Source organism: Ambystoma mexicanum, chromosome 3q, assembly GCF_040938575.1.
Source record: "Ambystoma mexicanum isolate Mex_15411 chromosome 3q, UKY_AmexF1_1, whole genome shotgun sequence".
Classification (NCBI taxonomy): domain Eukaryota; kingdom Metazoa; phylum Chordata; class Amphibia; order Caudata; family Ambystomatidae; genus Ambystoma; species Ambystoma mexicanum.
In genome coordinates this window covers 531,535,527-531,552,778 of record NC_090926.1, presented here as the reverse complement: position 1 = coordinate 531,552,778, position 17,252 = coordinate 531,535,527, and the positions used below count along the sequence as shown (strand labels likewise).

The following is a 17,252-nucleotide window of genomic DNA, read 5'->3' as shown; positions in this document are numbered from 1 at the left end:
GTTGAAAATCATTGATCCTATAGGTCGCTGTTCCGAGTCGCTTATCGCTTAATGCCCTGTGAATGAGTGCGTGTGACTGGCAGACATACCCTGGAGCAGATATTGAGGAGAGGCGAGAGTTGGCATGCTGCAGCATACTGGGACCTTCTACCCACCTGTCATCTCATCCTGGCGTGGTGCATTGCGGTGCCAATATCTTGGAAACGCTGCATTTTAGGGCTTTGAAACCTGGTTTCTCGGGGCCCATAGGGACCATTCACTTTTGTTCTACACATCGAGGTGCTTAAAAAGAGCTTTGTCCTCTCCTTGTATGACCACATTGATGTTCCGACGATTTCAGGCAACCGTCCCATGTGTGAAGCTGATGAAATCCGGGGAAAGTGGTGGGGTGTCCAAATGTCATGTAGCCAGTCATGTCGGGAGGGTCTTAATAGGTAATTATGCAACATTTGATGTAGATTGGTGGAACAGTGTGGAATTGTATAAGAAGCCAACTGACAGATGTTGTGGGATGTTTTTACCCATGCATCCAAGCCCTACCATAAAACTGTGCAGTACTGGCATTGAAAACATCATGATGGCCAGAACTCCCCAGAGAGTGCACAGGGAAAACATGAAGAATAGGCTGCCACCCATTTTTGCCTGTGTTGTGAGCACAGGTGGGCACTGCCTAAAACCACCATTGGGCTACACACACAGTAGCCTGAAACCATGAGGAATGGCAATGCTGATTGCCAAAAGCACCCCAGAACTGTGGGGAATTCATTTTCTTAATGTCAAAAATGGATGCAATACTGATGCTCACCACTATCAGAAAGCCGGCGTTTTAAAACCACCAGACTTTTGTGTAAAACTGAACAAATGAACCCAAACCAGGCCAAGGAAAGACTTGCTAAGAGGTGGATACAATGTAAAACTATATTCTGAAATGACTTGAAGGAAGTAATTATTTAATGTATATAAAAAATAGCTGGGGATGTCAGCAGCTTAAGTGAATTTGGGTTTAAAGCCACTAGAATCGAAATGTTTAGAATACATGAGTGACCTACTTGTGAGTGTCACATAGGTTGCAATTGTTTAAATGTCATAGTTTTGAACTAAGAATCAGCATTCTAGCTGCATGTGCAAAAATTATAAGTTGGATTTGAATGTAGAAAACTGGGAACTAAAGTGACATTTAGCTGAATTCTGCCTGACAACTACCCCCGACAGGAGAAACCTGATCAGCCACTCTTCCCAGGCCTAGCTGCATCCTGCTGCCCCTGCCAAAAGGAGATGACACCTCTCTGATTGGAAAAGGGGACGAGCACCTGGGGACTGCAGGAAGTTGAACAAAGCCCTGTCCTGGACTCAGGCAAATGTTATATTGGGGGGGTCGTAAAATGGCATCCTCTTGGGAGAAACTGGGAGGGGCAGTGCCTGTGAGAGCCAGCTGAGCTTGGGGGAAGTGGATAAACCAGAAATTCCACAATGTGCTTTGGAAAACCACACCCCTTTGGGGTCAGAGTATGATTTTAAAAAGATGGATAATTCACAGTGCGGTCTTGTCAAAATTATATAAATAACATCATCATTTTTGTGATTTTTATGTGCACATTAACGTGTTAGGACCCTGTGGTATGTTCTTGGGGATAGTAGCGGAAAAAAGGGTTGTTACTCCAAATGTATGCATGTTAAAAATCTGACACTTTATCATCTGTAACCCATGTCCCTGGTGAACATTTGTTTAAAATCTAGAAAGGCTTAGAGGTTGTTATCTGGATGAAAAGGGGAGAATTCTGTCATAAGTAGACATGACATCGCACAAAGACAGGGATCAGATGGTTTGGTGCTACAGAAAATATGTGAACTGGACCTATAATATTAGAAAAATGGTACATAGATAAATATGTATTTGGATCAGAAATAGATTTGTGTGCAATTTGACAAGGGGAGGTTCCTCTGACCATAAAGCCTACAGCATCACTCTGACACTCCATTTCTTTCCCCCAATCAAGGGAGAGAGGAAAGCCTGGCCAATGATAAGTGAGAGGGGCAGGCTTAGCTAGGCCCAGGCACACACCCATTTTCAAAACACATAAAAGGAACACTGGAACCCAGGTAGGGACATTCACTTTCCAATTTCCTGCGGGACACTTTGCCGGGAGACTTCAGACTTCGCATCCAGAGATCCAGACTTCAAATCCATCAATCTCCAGAGACCAGAAATTAACTCCAGAATTTGTAGCAGAGAGGCCTGAATCCACAAGCTGAATCCTCTTCAGCAGGCCTCAAAACCAACCAAACTATTCAACTGCAGGGCGAGCTGTTTGAATTCTTTGCCAAGAACTTTTGCAAGGACCAGTAGCAGTATCCTGAAAGCAGTGCTGTATCCGGAACCAGAGAGAACCAGAGACCAGACGCTGTGAGCAGAACCGCTAGAAGTCCCGTTCAACCTGTTGACCAGATCCGTGACGAGGCCCATTCCTGTCCAAAATCTAGTGTGAGTACCGAGCTAGCACTGTGCCAAAACCAATCTCTTAGTTTAAAATAATCTAATCCAAACTATTCTAGCCTATTAGAACTGCCTCCTAGAACCGTGTCATTCTGTCATCTTTAAAACTGAAAACTGTCATCTGTCATTCTGAGCTTTAAAATTTCAAATCCGAAAAACTACCTTTACTAAATCGGCCGTATCTCCGGAACCGTTTGTGCTACGAGCGAGTTTTAACTGTCATCTTAAAGCTAAGATTCTAAGCTTTCCAAAGAGCCTAGAACTTACACTCCTTATAGTGCCTCTGTGATTGCGCTCGACGCACGCGACTAAATTTGCTGCGATTTGACATTTTGCTTAATTTCAGCCATGTGTAAAAATATTTGTCCTTTCTTTCCTTTGCTAAAATTCGTGTGCAACCTGACAATCATTCATAGAGCATGGCTAAAGTGATCCTAAATTAATTTAAGGATCTCTCCCTCACCCTGAACCTTTAGAGGGAATTAAAAGCATTTTTAGCACATTTCTCACTTCATTGTCATCACATTAAAAGCATTTTGCCTGTGTTTAAAAACTCATACCTGTTTTCCTCTAAGCTTGCTGGGGGGGGAACTGAATTTCGTATTGTATTTGATTGCATTCCTGAGAACTGTGTGCTCTCTCTTTCATCTCCTTATATTGCATAAAGGGGGGGAGTGAATTGTCAAAGAAAAGTGATTACATTGTCTTTTGTTGAGGTCATATCAAGTTTATTCTGTACTGCATTTCATTCATCATTGCATTGTCCTTGAAGCCATAAAGGCATTCTCTACCACCTTATTCTTCTTTTCCTATTCATAAGTAACCAAGAACTGTGCTACTGTAGGATTACCTATTGCTGATTACTGCTCATATTCACAAGTGTGCTATCCATTATCAATTTATTTTTAGAAGTCTGATAGATATATATTGTTTACATTTTCAAATAAACCTTTTAAATTTGCAAAACAAGCCTACTTCTTGGCTCAGTGGGGTCAAGGGGGATTCTAAGAGAGGGTGTTATACAAGGGTTCATCATCCAGATTATAACTTGCCATAAAAATATATAAATAAGGGCTTCCCTTGGGCAGCCCAGACAAGGCACTGACTTAGTGGGATTGCTTGATTGGAGTCACTTACAATGTTCTGCTTTATTTCTAGAGAGATTATACAGTATTACTTTTGCATGTACTCCACCACACAGAGGAATGGATTACAACATATTTCAATCGAGAGTGTTTATTTAGACGTCCTAAGGCCAATAGCAGATATTTCAATAACAAATTATGTTTCAGTTATGAAATACACTCTGCTGTCTTGTATGCACGATGTTAAAACAATTATTCATAGAATAACTTCAGAGAGGGGAATGCAGAAGGGATAAGAGCAGAAATTTGAATCAGTGGATGGGGTCAGCAGGGGTACAGGAAACATATCAGTAACCCATTAACAAAAGAGAAAATACATGCTGACCTAATTTCTAATTCTAAGTCTTCACTTGTCAATCAATCTCAGACACCTTGGTCTGCAACTCAAAATGGGTTAAAGGATACCTACAACTCAATCAAGTGCTGACTGATGTGATCTGTGCTCAACCCACATTCAGAGTTAGCTCCCATGTTGGCATTCTGCCTGCATGTAATACCCAGTAGCATGCTTTGCTGGGATAATGTATAGCAAAGAGACTCACCTTCCTCACAGTTTTCTCCTTTGTAGCCGGCATTGCATACACAGTTTCCTTCCACACAGGAGCCATGGCCTCCGCAGGTGGGGTCGATGCATTGGTTGCTTGGTACGTCACACTCTGGCCCTTTCCAACCACTGTAGCATATGCAGGTTCCCTTGGAGTACTGGCCGTTTCCACTGCACAGCACTGGACAGGCAGCTACAATGAAGGAAAGCAGCAATTACTACACTTGCTTATATCGTCCTCTAACACTGCTGTCTTGTGCTTAGTATTAACTAGGGACAACATTTCTTGTAATGGTATTGACCACATAGTTGCTTAAAACCTTTTTACTCTGATTGATTGAATGATTGGTTTGTTATTTTTATGCGCCTATAAACAAGTGCTTCACAGGGAAACAAGGCAAGGGAGGGAGAACAGAAGGAGGACAAGACAACAATCTTACTAGGCCCTGTGTCATTGAGATCATGCAAGTGCGCAGCAAGAAGTGCCGGGCAGAGGGTACATGGAGTAGTCCACCCAGAGCAGCAGGAGCCTGAGTTCAGTGCTGAGGAGGTTGGGGCTACAAGGGGCAATCCCTGCCCAATAGAGCAAGGTTAGCCAGAAGGAAGTGCAAAGAGTCAGGCGGCAAGTGCAGGGGGACTGGTCGGGGGAGGCTGTTGTCCTGTAGGACTCAGAGGACAACCGGGCGGCGAGTAGAGCAGATGGATTAGGAGCAAGCGAAGGTTATCAGGGTAGAGGGAGAGAGAAAAAGGAGAAAAGGTAGGCCTTGAAGAATTTCTGGAAATTTAAGGAGGTACGACTCAAGGCGGAGTGAGGCAAGGAGGCCATTCCAGAGGGAGGCACCTGCAGAGTTGAGAGTTCTACCTCCCAATTTCTGCTTGGAGAAGTGACTCACCCGGAGAGAGTTAGAAGTAGATGAGCAAAGGGCTCTAGGAGGAAGTGTCTTAGGAAGAGAGAGTTGAATGTAGTAAGGACTACTGCCCCAAAAAAAACCTGTGGATGATGCAGAGGGTCTTAAACTTGATCCTTACAGCCACCGGGAACCAGTGGATGGATTTCAGGGCTGGAGAGATGCAGTCCCTGGTCTTAAGGCCAAGGATAAGACTCACAGTACTGTTCTGGATGAGTTGAAGAAGGCAAAGAGTAGAGGTAGGCAGACTCAGAAAGAGGCTGTTGCAGTAGTCCAGCCTAGAGAACCAGAGCTCTGGTGACTGTGAGACTGTGAGCTTCTGGGGGAAGGTGAGAAAAGGGAGAATACCAGTGAGGAGGTACAGCTGGAAGTGGACTTTCTTGGCAAGATCCATGATGTGTGGAGAGAAGGAGGGTGTGGAATTGAATATCACTTTGAGGTTTTTTGCCTCACAAGAGGGTGAGGGCAGTGGGCCCAGAGAGGGCAGCCAGAGTGACAGAGGGAGAGGGGGATCAGGGCTCTCAATGAGAAGGCTCTTTGTCTTGCTGCAGTTGAGGCAGAGATCATTAGAGGTGCACCATGACTGAATAGCAGATCGACAGTCTGGGATGAGCGAGGAGGAGGAGGAGGCCGAGGGTAGCCTGAAAGAGAGCTGCGTGACATCTGCATAACACTGAAAGTTAGCTATCTGGTAATATTATCCCCATATATATGGTTGCCATACATATGGTCACTGGGAAAAGGCTGTGGTGACTTTATATATGGTGGCCATATATATGGAGTTAAGGGGAGCAGGAGTTGCATGGTTGTCCTCAGCTGTGCCTGAAAAAAAAGATTTGGGCATTACAGGGGTGTCCCCCCGCATGTTCAATGTGATAATGTCCCTGAAAAACATGACAATTTTTTGGCAACATTTTTGTCAGACGACATTTTTGCAGGGACATTATCACATGGAACCAAAGGTTAGAGGTGAAGGTAGAGATCAGGAGGGCCAAAGGGGCCAGATGGACGTTGAAGAGCCAGGGGGAGAGGATAGAGCCCTGGGGAACACCACATGTAGAGAGAAAGGTGGTGGAGAGAAAGCAACCAAGCTAGACCTGGGAGGGTCGATCCAGGAAGAAGGAGGTCAGCCAAGCCAGAGCCTGATCCGTAGTGTCAAGGGTCTTGCGGAGATGAGTAATCAGGGTGATGTGGTTGACCATGTCAAAAGCAGAGGAAAGGTCAAGGATAATGAGGACAGAGGGAGAACTAGAGTCGAGATTAGGGAGCAGATCTTCACATGTGCTCAGGAGTGCAGTGTACATGCCCCTGGCTGCTCTGAAGCCAGACTGATGGTCATGGAGACAAGCAACAGATTCAGCATGAAAGGCTGGGAGATAGCCAACTTCTCCAGAAGTTTGCCCAGAAAAGGAGTGATAAAGATCAGGCGATAATTTGCCGGAATGGAGCGTTTGGCAGAACATTCTTTTAGTAAGGGTTGCACAAGGGAGTGTTTGAGAAGAGAGGGGAAAGTACCAGTGGCAAAGGAGTGATTACAGAAATTGGCCAAGGCTGAAGCGAGAGAACCAATGTTGTCCTTGATGGTTCGGGGGGAGCAGGGGTTCACCTGTTTTGATGTGATGCTCATAGACCGGACTTGTCTGGAGAAGTCTTCATGTGTTACAGGAGAGAAGCAGAAGAGGAAAGAAAGGGTGGGGGTAGCCAGGGCAGGCCAGAGAGGGGTGGGGGAAGTGAGAGGAGAAGTGGTGGAGAGTGCGGACAGTAATAATAAAGAAATTGTACCCTTTTTATGCACCTTTTATACTTTTCCATTGACAAGAATTTCACCCAGAGTATGCATCATTTTAAAAGGTTCTCTAGTAGCAACAGGTCACTTGGCATACACACAAAACGTTGCATATTTTCCTCCTGTGATATGTGCTCATCCTCTTAGTCCAATAATTGTCATTTTGACTATCGTGTATATAAACCTTACAACATTTTGATGGATAGCATCATTTTGCATTACATATATTACAATCACAAATCATCCACTCAAACAATCTACTTCGTATACAAACATTCATTGCATTTTAAGATTCAATATATGTTGAAAGCAAGCAAAATATGTCATGAGATATGCGTTTATACTAGATTAAGTAATCATAAAACAGCAAAAGCTAGATAATAGTAGGGAATACTCTCTTTATTGCAGGGACCTCTTCATGTGACGGATGTCCTTGTAATCATTGCCATTGTATTTTTTTCTCATTTGGACCCATCTGTGAACGTTTAGATCCAGTCAGAGCCTTGGACCAAGTGTGAACATATCTTCTTCTAGTTGGTGAGTCAAGCAGTATCATATATGCAGCATATTGTTCCTCCGATCTGTACTTGGACACCAAGTTCAATTAACTACTTTGGGTCAAATTCACATGTCCCGATTCCCTGTCTGCACGGTAACCTGTTTCCTTATGAAAAACCAGGTACATGGGAATTCGCAAAGCTGCAACAAGTCTTTTGAGAGCTGTGGCACCACTGATCTGCCCAAAGAACAAATGTTCATGCAATGTATGAGCATTTCTATTCCAAAGGGAGATAGACTTTAAACAAAAAAAAAGGTTTGTACCAACATGTCTTTACATCCCATCACTGAAAATGCACATGGGAGAGGCCAAGCAATTATTACATGTGAATGTGGAACGTGCGCACAACACTCTTGAACCTGCCGCCCTTCGTGCACCTCTCAAGCACACTTCATGAATTGTGGACTTGCAAGTTAATAACGGTAGGAAACGAGGCGCCAGGTCAAGGTTCCCTTGAATCCCTACATATGTGCGTGAATTGGGTCTAACAAATTGTTCTCTGTTAACTGTAGTTACTTTGGTTCACCAATCATTAATCATGGACTGACCATTGCTATGCGTCTTGCTCATAGTTCACACGATGATCATGCAGAGGATTGTGTTTATGTATGGCTTCCATGTCCTTGGCCTTACATTCGAAAATGCATGGCTACATTGTTTGGCCTAAAATGGGAGCATCTCTTATTGATAAGCCACTGATTGCAAAACAGTCAATAGAAACCAAAAGTGAGGGTATTACTGAAAATAATTTCTGCAAAAACACACAACGATGGCCTCATACAACATGCCCCCAAAACACATGGTCATTTTCACCAATTTGATATGAGTTTGTGTTTCAATGTGCATTTAATAATAGTACGAATACAAACAAAAAAGATTCTATAGTATGCAGAGTGGCCTTCAGCCGTGAAAGGTGCCTTGCATATACTCGGTGCCTGTCACTAGTCTAGGGCAAATGCACATCATGCGGTCTAATTATACTTTTTTATGGGGAAGAAAGGATTATTTCACAGCTTGTGCATGAGCACACATTATGAAAATGAAAATACATGGACATATACCTTAGTTGCCCATTTTGAATGAACTCCAAGATCTTAATCCACAATAGATGACCTGGCAGAGGAGGCAGGCAAGCATCCATCTTTTCAAATGGGAAATATTGAATCAACTCCTACACACTCCACTGTGCATCATTCAAACGCAATACTAGACTGTTCATTGATTGCAAATGGATCTTTATTCCGTACAGTCTTCTTTTTCAAACCTGTTTACAGATCAAGGTTCCTAGAGAAGTTTTTCATCCTGGCCTTCTCAGTGTTTGCAATTTTTATGTGGAGTGACCTTCCCCTGAAGTTGTGCTCTACTGTTGAAAACGTAGCATTCAGAAGTTTCTTAAATGCTCACATGTTTTCTCTCTGTATCCAGGGCAACTATTCATCCATGTTCTTTTCTCGGATGTTAGTGCCCAGGGAGTGTGTATAAAGACTGTTGAACATGACCATGCCGAGCAAACAAAACTACATCTCAGGCCAGAGAAAAGAGTAACACTGCATACCAGTCAAGGCTCTGAATGTGCACAAGTGATGCAGAGGTAAATCCAACAAATAGGATGGGTTGTGGAGTTGCAAGCAAACATTACAGCCTACCTGGAAAACATATTTGTTTGACTAAACACGCGTTTCCTATCCCAAAGTGGCTCACAGGCAGTCATGCTCTTGGATGGAGGCAGGATCCATGCCCCACTCATTAGGATACTCCGACAAAATCTCACACAAAGAGGCACCAGTTGCTATTTTTTCTACTCTCAACTTCGCTCTGAAAATTAATGCAGTGATTCACAGAAGAAACTACCGGCTAGACATTTTCAGGAAGAGAAACTCACTTTTCTTCACAATTAGTTCAATAACTGTATATGTCACAAATACTCGTGTACTTCTCAAAAACAATGAATGAATTGTTAAACACGGTAGCCTTGATAAAGACCTGTCGTAGGGTCGAAACACGTGTCGGAACCATCTACTAAACCTTGAAAAAAATGCAATAAATCATCAATGAAATTGTAAAGGGCGTTGTGTGGATCATACTTATAACACTCACAAGAGTAAACAGAGTGAAACACGTAGTTTGAATTGTACTATCGCCAAGTGAGTAGAAATACCAACCAGTTTAATAACTTAGTCACAGTCTTAACACTTAACACTTACTCAACTACACTATTGCAACACCACACTTGCACACCTTCCCAAGAAACAGTTTGACAACCTTTAGAGGATATAAACAAATTAACATAACTATGATCTACCTAAGGAAATGGGGCCATGAGACACTCACTCAGATCCCTCCAGTTCCTATTAGTACACCAAAGAATTACATTCATGATGATCCTAATGAACTAACATGAGGATCTGTGACAAAAAGGCCCAATTATCTCCAAACCTGGTTCCCTGTTATGCCCAATTAGAGTTCCTGGGTCCAGCGAGTCTTCCTTAATTTTCCAAAAGGATGTTAGACAGTTTTAATATGGTCGAACGACAGTCAAAACATATAGATGACAGCTCTGCATTAAATTTGGTCATCCATTGAAGGCTAAATCTAAGTGGAAGTGGCACAGAAAATATCAAAAGTGTACTCTTTTTAGGGAATCGATCAGTCACATCTGAGACCATATTCACCCCACCCCATTGTTCACCACAAAGGGCAGGGCTTTGGAGATGTGATGATGTGAACGATCGTCAGGCAGACAATCCTCCACTCGCTCTAACCACTCCCATAGCACATTCTTAAAAGAATCCTCCTTCATAGTTCCAACCTCACTGATCTCTGGAATCAGCCAACAGTCTAAGACGTACTACTCTTCAAGACATATCCTCACTTGTTCCACAGCTAATCTCCTAGCCTGTTCAAGTGTTGCAATGCTGCTCCCTCAATACTATTTTACTCACTGCCTCTCTACTCTTTCCTATCCTGCATGTTACCTTTCAGCACATTCACAATGGTGTGAGCTGATGCGCTTAAACAGCATAACGCCCAATAAACTACTCATAAATATATACATATATTTACTACATCTGGCAAAACATCCAACATGGTGGACATCTGAGATCCACCGGTCTTCTAACACAGAAGGCATGATGGGCTATATATGAGACACATATTTCATGACATTCAGCTCTTATGCAGATCTGCACATGAATTGATAACCAGAAAAATGGACATGTCATAGAGGGATATGCAAGACACAAAGAGCCGTAGAGGGAGACTGTAGGCAAATGGTACAAGAGTGGCAGCAACAGGTCTTAATCATTTAATGCAATTTCAAATAATATTATTTTACCAATGCCATACTTAATATCTGGTTAGAGGACAGGATAAATATGTGCCCATAAAATGTTGAAAAACAATGTATGAGGTACACAATGCTCTGACATAATAATATACCTCTAATATGTTGACTTTATTCACGTTAATTAGTAACTGAAAATAAATGGTATCCCATAACTAAAAGGCATTATGCGACAATAATAATAAGCAGACACGTCTGCCATGTGGGATCAGTTTAGTTCAAGGACCAATTCTAATGCATAATGAAAGAAACATATCAAAACTAAATAGTACAATAATTTCCCTTCAGAAAAAAGGCCCAAAGATCAAACAAGTGTTAACCCAATTGTGAAAGAATCACAAAGGTGGCATGAACCACAAACACATATATATATATATATATATATATATATATATATATATATATATATATATAAACAAAAAGCGGGCAAAAGATGGTGTTCTCTGCCTGCAAATGGTTCAATGCAGTGCACAAACTCCCACAAGCTTCATTGCATTCCTTTACCGTGCTAACTGTGGACATCCAAGTCAGCAAACAACTGTATATAATAACAAATTTTTTGATACATCACATTCATAAACATAGAACAAATAATAAAATACAAACTACATGATATAAATATTACAAAAACAAACAATTACGTGAACAAATATGTACATAAATACTCTCTTTAGGGTGGTCAAATATATACTGTATAGTCACCAGTCAAGACATTTGACCACTAAATGTAATCTTATGCATTGTTTTTTTCAAGGCTTTCCAGACTCATTGATGGGTCTTTATATAATAGAGGGGAAAAAGATTAAATCATAATCCACTGGTGACCTGTCAAACCAAGTTGATAAAAAAAAAAGAAAAAAACTGAATTCGGGGCACTGAGCATTTTAATGACACTCCTACCATATATGCCACAGAAGAGTGCATTTATGTATGCATCTTCGTTCATTTTAATTATATTCTTGTAATATGTATCCTATCTGATTTCAAACATGTGTTGTTAGAAAAGTTTGATCTCAGTCCCTGTCTGATGTGAGAATATCATACTTTTCATTTCTGATGAAACGTCATTAGTTTTTATTTTTAAATAATTATATTGATCCTGGGGGGTGGGAGGGGGTTACAGTTAGTTATTAATATCTAAAGACAGAATTCATAATGTACAATTAACACATTTCACTAAGATTAAAAACCAAAACGCGCCCATATGCAACATCCTTTACTTAGACACCAACCACCAACGAATGTTCTCTAAAAGCATCTAGATAGTTCTTGTTAAATGTAGTCTTCTTGAAGTTGGATGGAATGCTTCAATATGTCACCCCCTTTCTGGAGATTAATACGAACATATCATCCCATTTTGCTCATGCTGCATTCATAGGTGTGTAATAAAAAGCATGCAGTCAGCAGAACTTTTGGGCCACTTTACCCAGGATTCCATGTATACAACCTGCCCTAAGTCGAATATAATTCGAACATGTTTATCCACAGGCAGCAAGAAGGCCCAGCAATTCAAACAGTTTTCTGATTTATAAGGAGTAAACATAGACAGACTCGAATAGGTTTTGTAATGTGCAAATAAATTAATATATCATGCACATTGTATGTGATCATGTACTATAAATCTGATGAGTTTGTCAAGTTTGATCATATTTGGCTTTGTAAGGTTGCCATATGCATTGCATGGTAGGATCTTTAAATGTGCATAACTTCATTAGTGCTCTATTTAATGGCCTTTGACCGTTTGGGTGATATCTTAATGTAATTTCAACAGCAACATCTCATAGCCAGTTCTACTCATATTTAGAAATAAGAAGAATGAAAAGCATCAGAGTTCACGAAAGAGTTCCATGAATTCCATTGTTTTTTCACTATGTTGTGTCTTTCTATCAAATGTTCGTTACGGGGCAATACATGGTTGCTCTAAAGTTACCAAAATACGTATTCACCTTGTTTTGGTTATATTTAATAATTGTTTAGGGCATGGAGCAAAGCGATTCTCTTAGATTATTTCACATTGTGGGCCTGATTTACAAAAGTGGCTTTCGATGGGAAAACTCAGAGAACAATATAAGGTGGAAACCACCTAAATATGCATGGATGGTAATCTCTGGGTATCTTGGTATCAATGTTTAAAGGGAGCACTACAGATAGACCCAAGGCACCTTGGGTACATGGAACAGCAACGGAAAGACTTGAGTAACCTCTCCATAGTACTGTGTGCACACCAAACAGAAGCTAACTGCATACATGTACTTAATAGTGTACAGGTTTAACATACTGTAGTCCATAATAAACAAATTGATGTGGTTCACAAAGCTTGGTTTTCCATGAGGTGAGAGACATCCTGCTTTAGGATTGAGAACCGATTTCTTTAAGAGATGAGAAAACACACACAGTGATCCAGAACACAAAGGTTCCACTATTGACGTCAGCACAGTACTAAATTGTCCTGATGACGGATGGCAGCCCGAAGTGCATTGGCAACACAAGGTGCTACTGTGTCAGCTTCCGCTGATTGGAAAACATGGTTAAAAACCAAGCTGTCTGCACCACATCAATTTGTCTATTATGGACTACGGTATGTTAAACCTAGTATATTAAGTGAGGCTTTTTATTGCACTTTGAATGGGAGAATCCCACTTAAAAGGCTCTGTCAATCAGGCCCAGTGAGTACTATTTTATAAAATGCTCTAAGTATGTTTATTTTGTTTTGTATAGATAAAACGTCTACACAGACTGTAACCAAAGATGCAACCCCATGCCACCCATAGGACATTAGGCTGAACGATACCAACATCAACACAAGCCTCGTCTTTCAGTGTTCATGTTTCCCTGCAACAAATCTGAACAAATGACTTTTGGGCGATTGTAGGAAAAGCTTCATGTTGATGCCTTTGGACTGCTGCTATCAGAGCCTCTTCACATCTCTAGCAGCATGTATCTTTAGGAACACTGAGTGGGCACACCTGAGCACTAAAGGTTACATTGTTAGCTATTGAACCTGGATACTTACATTCTAATTGCAACCTCTCCGCTAGACTAAAGAGTGTACTTCTGGGCAATTAATGTAGCAATCAGCGCCTGGGTTCATGGATCTGCTCACCTGCAAACACTTGGAAACATGCTAAAGCCTAGCACGAGGACCAGCCTCAAAACAGGCCATGTCCATGCACAGTCACCTGCATACATTGTTCTAAACGTTCTTGGCTAAAAGGCAGGATTTCACTATGTGAAGCTTGCAACATTCATTTATACCCGACACCGGTCATTGGGGTTTATGTTGCACAAACATTTTGATGTTAATGTTCAAAGGTTCACACTGAGGTCTTTCAACAACTCAGCAAGGAAAATGTTCCTAGGTATTACCTTTGTGCTTCAGAAAGATAACATGCCTTATCAAATATCTACATTATTTGTCCAATAAAGTTCAATGTAAACTACATTTCCTCAAACATGTTTATTATCCATCTTGTTGCAGTGTGAGTTTTCCAAACAAACGAATTTATATTGCTGTCCTTACAGCAGAACACATCTATGTATGTATGTATGTATGTATGTATGTATGTATGTATGTATGTGTGCAGGTGTAATATAATTCAGTCTTAAAGGAAGAAAACTATTTTGAACAGATGAGCTACAGAATGAAGAGTAATTGGTTCTTGGAGGGAATATCATGTAAGTGGAAGGGATGACTAGAATAGAGCATGATTGGTACTGGGTGACCATGTTGGACTTCGAATGGCAATGCCAAAAGTGTTTATGGCAGCACTGCCTTTTGCCATTAATCAGTGCCAAATGGTCATGGTCATGGCTATGGATGGTGTGGGTGGGAGGTATAAGTTGGTGCAAGGGAGAGTACCCCTGTTAAAAGGTCATGCAGAATGCCCTGGCATTTTTTTTACCACAAATATTCTAAAGTCGTCTGAATCTCAAAGAACTCACAAATATTTGGAGGTTGTACACAGTGGGAAACATTGGAGATGATCCAAGTACTTCCTAACGTATCTATGTTGTTACAATGGACATTGTTCCACAGACTGTGAACGTGCTGTGACCATGTTTAGAGGAAAGTGCCGATAATGTGGGAAAGGAAGGGTGCGAGTGGCAAGCTCTACCAGTATCACGGCAATGCTTTCCTCAGGCTCTCTGAGGTATGGAGGAGATTTGGCCTAGTTCTCTCTGAGCGCAGTTTCTGAGGTAGTTCTCTTCCTGAAGGAAGCTTCTGATAATTCACCTTAGTGATAATTTAGCAGCCGCCTGCCAAGAAGGTACCAATCAAGATGCTTAGAATGCTGGCTTTATCGCCTGATATACGCCTGCATTGTAAACATCTGCCAGGTATTCTGCATAAATGCAACAAAGTCGCTATGAAACATGCAGACTATCTGCCAGCCTTTCCTGAAATTGAGGGTGTGCATGATGATGCATTCAAGGAGACAATGCACTCTTGTTCATCAGCATCTTCAAGGTTCTCCACAGGGTTTTATCGACAGATCTGAAGGTTACAGTATGGGAGGTTTTATGTTGTTGTGATGACCAAAGTTTGTGAATGGGCAAGTCATTGTACCTGGTGTACAGTTTCACCCTTTTTTCTATTTTTTTTTTAATGTCCGGATCCACTCTATGCTCCCACATTGCTGCTTCCTTACACCCTACACACTTCCTCCTACATATAAATATCTTTTTAGGTTAAACTACCCAAACAGGTCGAACTAAATATCATCCCACAAACTGCAGTCAAAAAAAGCACTATACACACTCCAACAAATGTGAACTTCCCTCAAGGAGTAGCAGGTATATTTGCCACGCCATAACATTGAACAGTGAATGCAGGATAGCACAGCGACAAGGTGCTGGTCTTAGGAGCAAGACCACGCAGTGCAACATAGGTTCCTATCCCGGATCCGCGCTTAGAAAAAAAACTCAAGCATTAGGTATTAGGCGCGGCATAAAAAAAACAATTAAATAAATAAATTGCAAGGCACTCTGTGTCATGCAGACATGCTGTGCGGCATCACATCACCACTGTAGTGGTCTTAAAGCACCAACACCTTGTAAGTTTGGTACAAAATATACACCTTGGTTTCACATCATGCCCCAAGGTTGGAGCCTCTTAATGCACATGACAAACCACTGTGGATTCACACACATCTGCTACCCGCAATGCATGTTCAACTGCTGGAGGTTCTTGTAAGTCATGGTTTGCGTGTGGCCTTTATGTAAATTCAAGCTTTCATACGTTCCACGATTAACCCATTTATCTCGTCACTGCTGTTTGTTCAACTACGACAGCGTCTTCCCATTCTGGCGGGAAAGCAAACAGCCATGAAGCAGGGGATCCATGTAAATGTGTATGCAAAAAGCTTCGACCCTATTTAATGGGAGATTTTTATGCAACGGTCGCCAAGCGTTATGATAGGAAACATATACTGTGCTCTAGAAGCCTAGCACGGAGCTGTCAACATGGCCACATTAGTAAGCAAGTAAGCAATACGGATACACATTTCCAGGAGGACAAAAAACTCATCAGGTGCGTCAAATCCCTGACATTCAGAAACCTTGTGGGATAGCTGCGCACGCTGACTTAAGCACTAAAGTAGCGATGCTTTAATTAATCCGGGGTGATTTAATTGCTGCAGTTAAGTGGAAATCGGGTTAAAAATGATGCCGCGCATGCTGAGGTGTGTTAAAAACATGACATATGAGCAGGATGAATCGATAAATTAAAAGTGCACAGATGTTTTAATTAAATCCGTGGAAGTTAGTGAAGACCACAAGAGACTTTTAAGCCCTATGATTAATTCAATTAATGCAAAATACATGAAGAGAGATATAGGGATGTTCTCCGTTTTCAGAGTTATAAAAGTTTGCAATCGATAAGTACTTAAGCTGTTCTGAAAATAACCGTGTCGAATTAAGAAATGTTTGCCGTCTACTAGGCACCTTTGTTTTACACAAAATAAAACGTGTAGTCCTTTAAGGTACAGAGAGTTTTATTTGACGCTAAAATGACGAACACAGGCATTCACATATCATTGTAGGAGAAAACTCTTCTGTATATTTTTATCTTCCCTTTTAAAGGCATTTTATTTGCAGCTTTCAAAAGAAATCTCCACGGTGCCCAGTATAATAGAAATGCTTTACTCTACTCTACTGTACTCTATTGTACTGTACTTTACTCTACTGTCCTCTACTCTACTGTACTCTACTCGACTCTATTTGTATTCCTTAATCCGCCTCGAGAGCTGACCCTTGCTGGAATATGAGGTCACTCTAGGCGAGAATCCATGTAATAACCACTACTAACCATTTGGAAGCACTACATACTGTGGAAGCAGAGCTGCAGCAGACAAGGCACCGCTAAGCAGCTAAATGGGGCTCCTGGCACCCAATAAGAAGGCACGCCTCCTTTTAAAACCTATTGGAAGAAGGCTGCTTCCTCTACCAGAAACCAGAGCTCTGGGATTCCTTCT

General features: G+C 41.5%; 1 protein-coding gene across 7 annotated transcripts in view; it reads right to left on the bottom strand.

The window, feature by feature from the left end:
* TENM2 (teneurin transmembrane protein 2) overlaps window positions 1–17,252 on the bottom strand; it is a 3,863,575-nt gene that overhangs the window by 386,138 nt on the left and 3,460,185 nt on the right. For all 7 annotated transcript variants that reach the window (XM_069654289.1, XM_069654288.1, XM_069654292.1 and 4 more), the window contains one exon: window positions 4,182–4,376. In XM_069654289.1, the coding sequence (XP_069510390.1) occupies window positions 4,182–4,376 (195 nt within the window). The remainder of the gene's footprint in view (window positions 1–4,181; window positions 4,377–17,252) is intronic.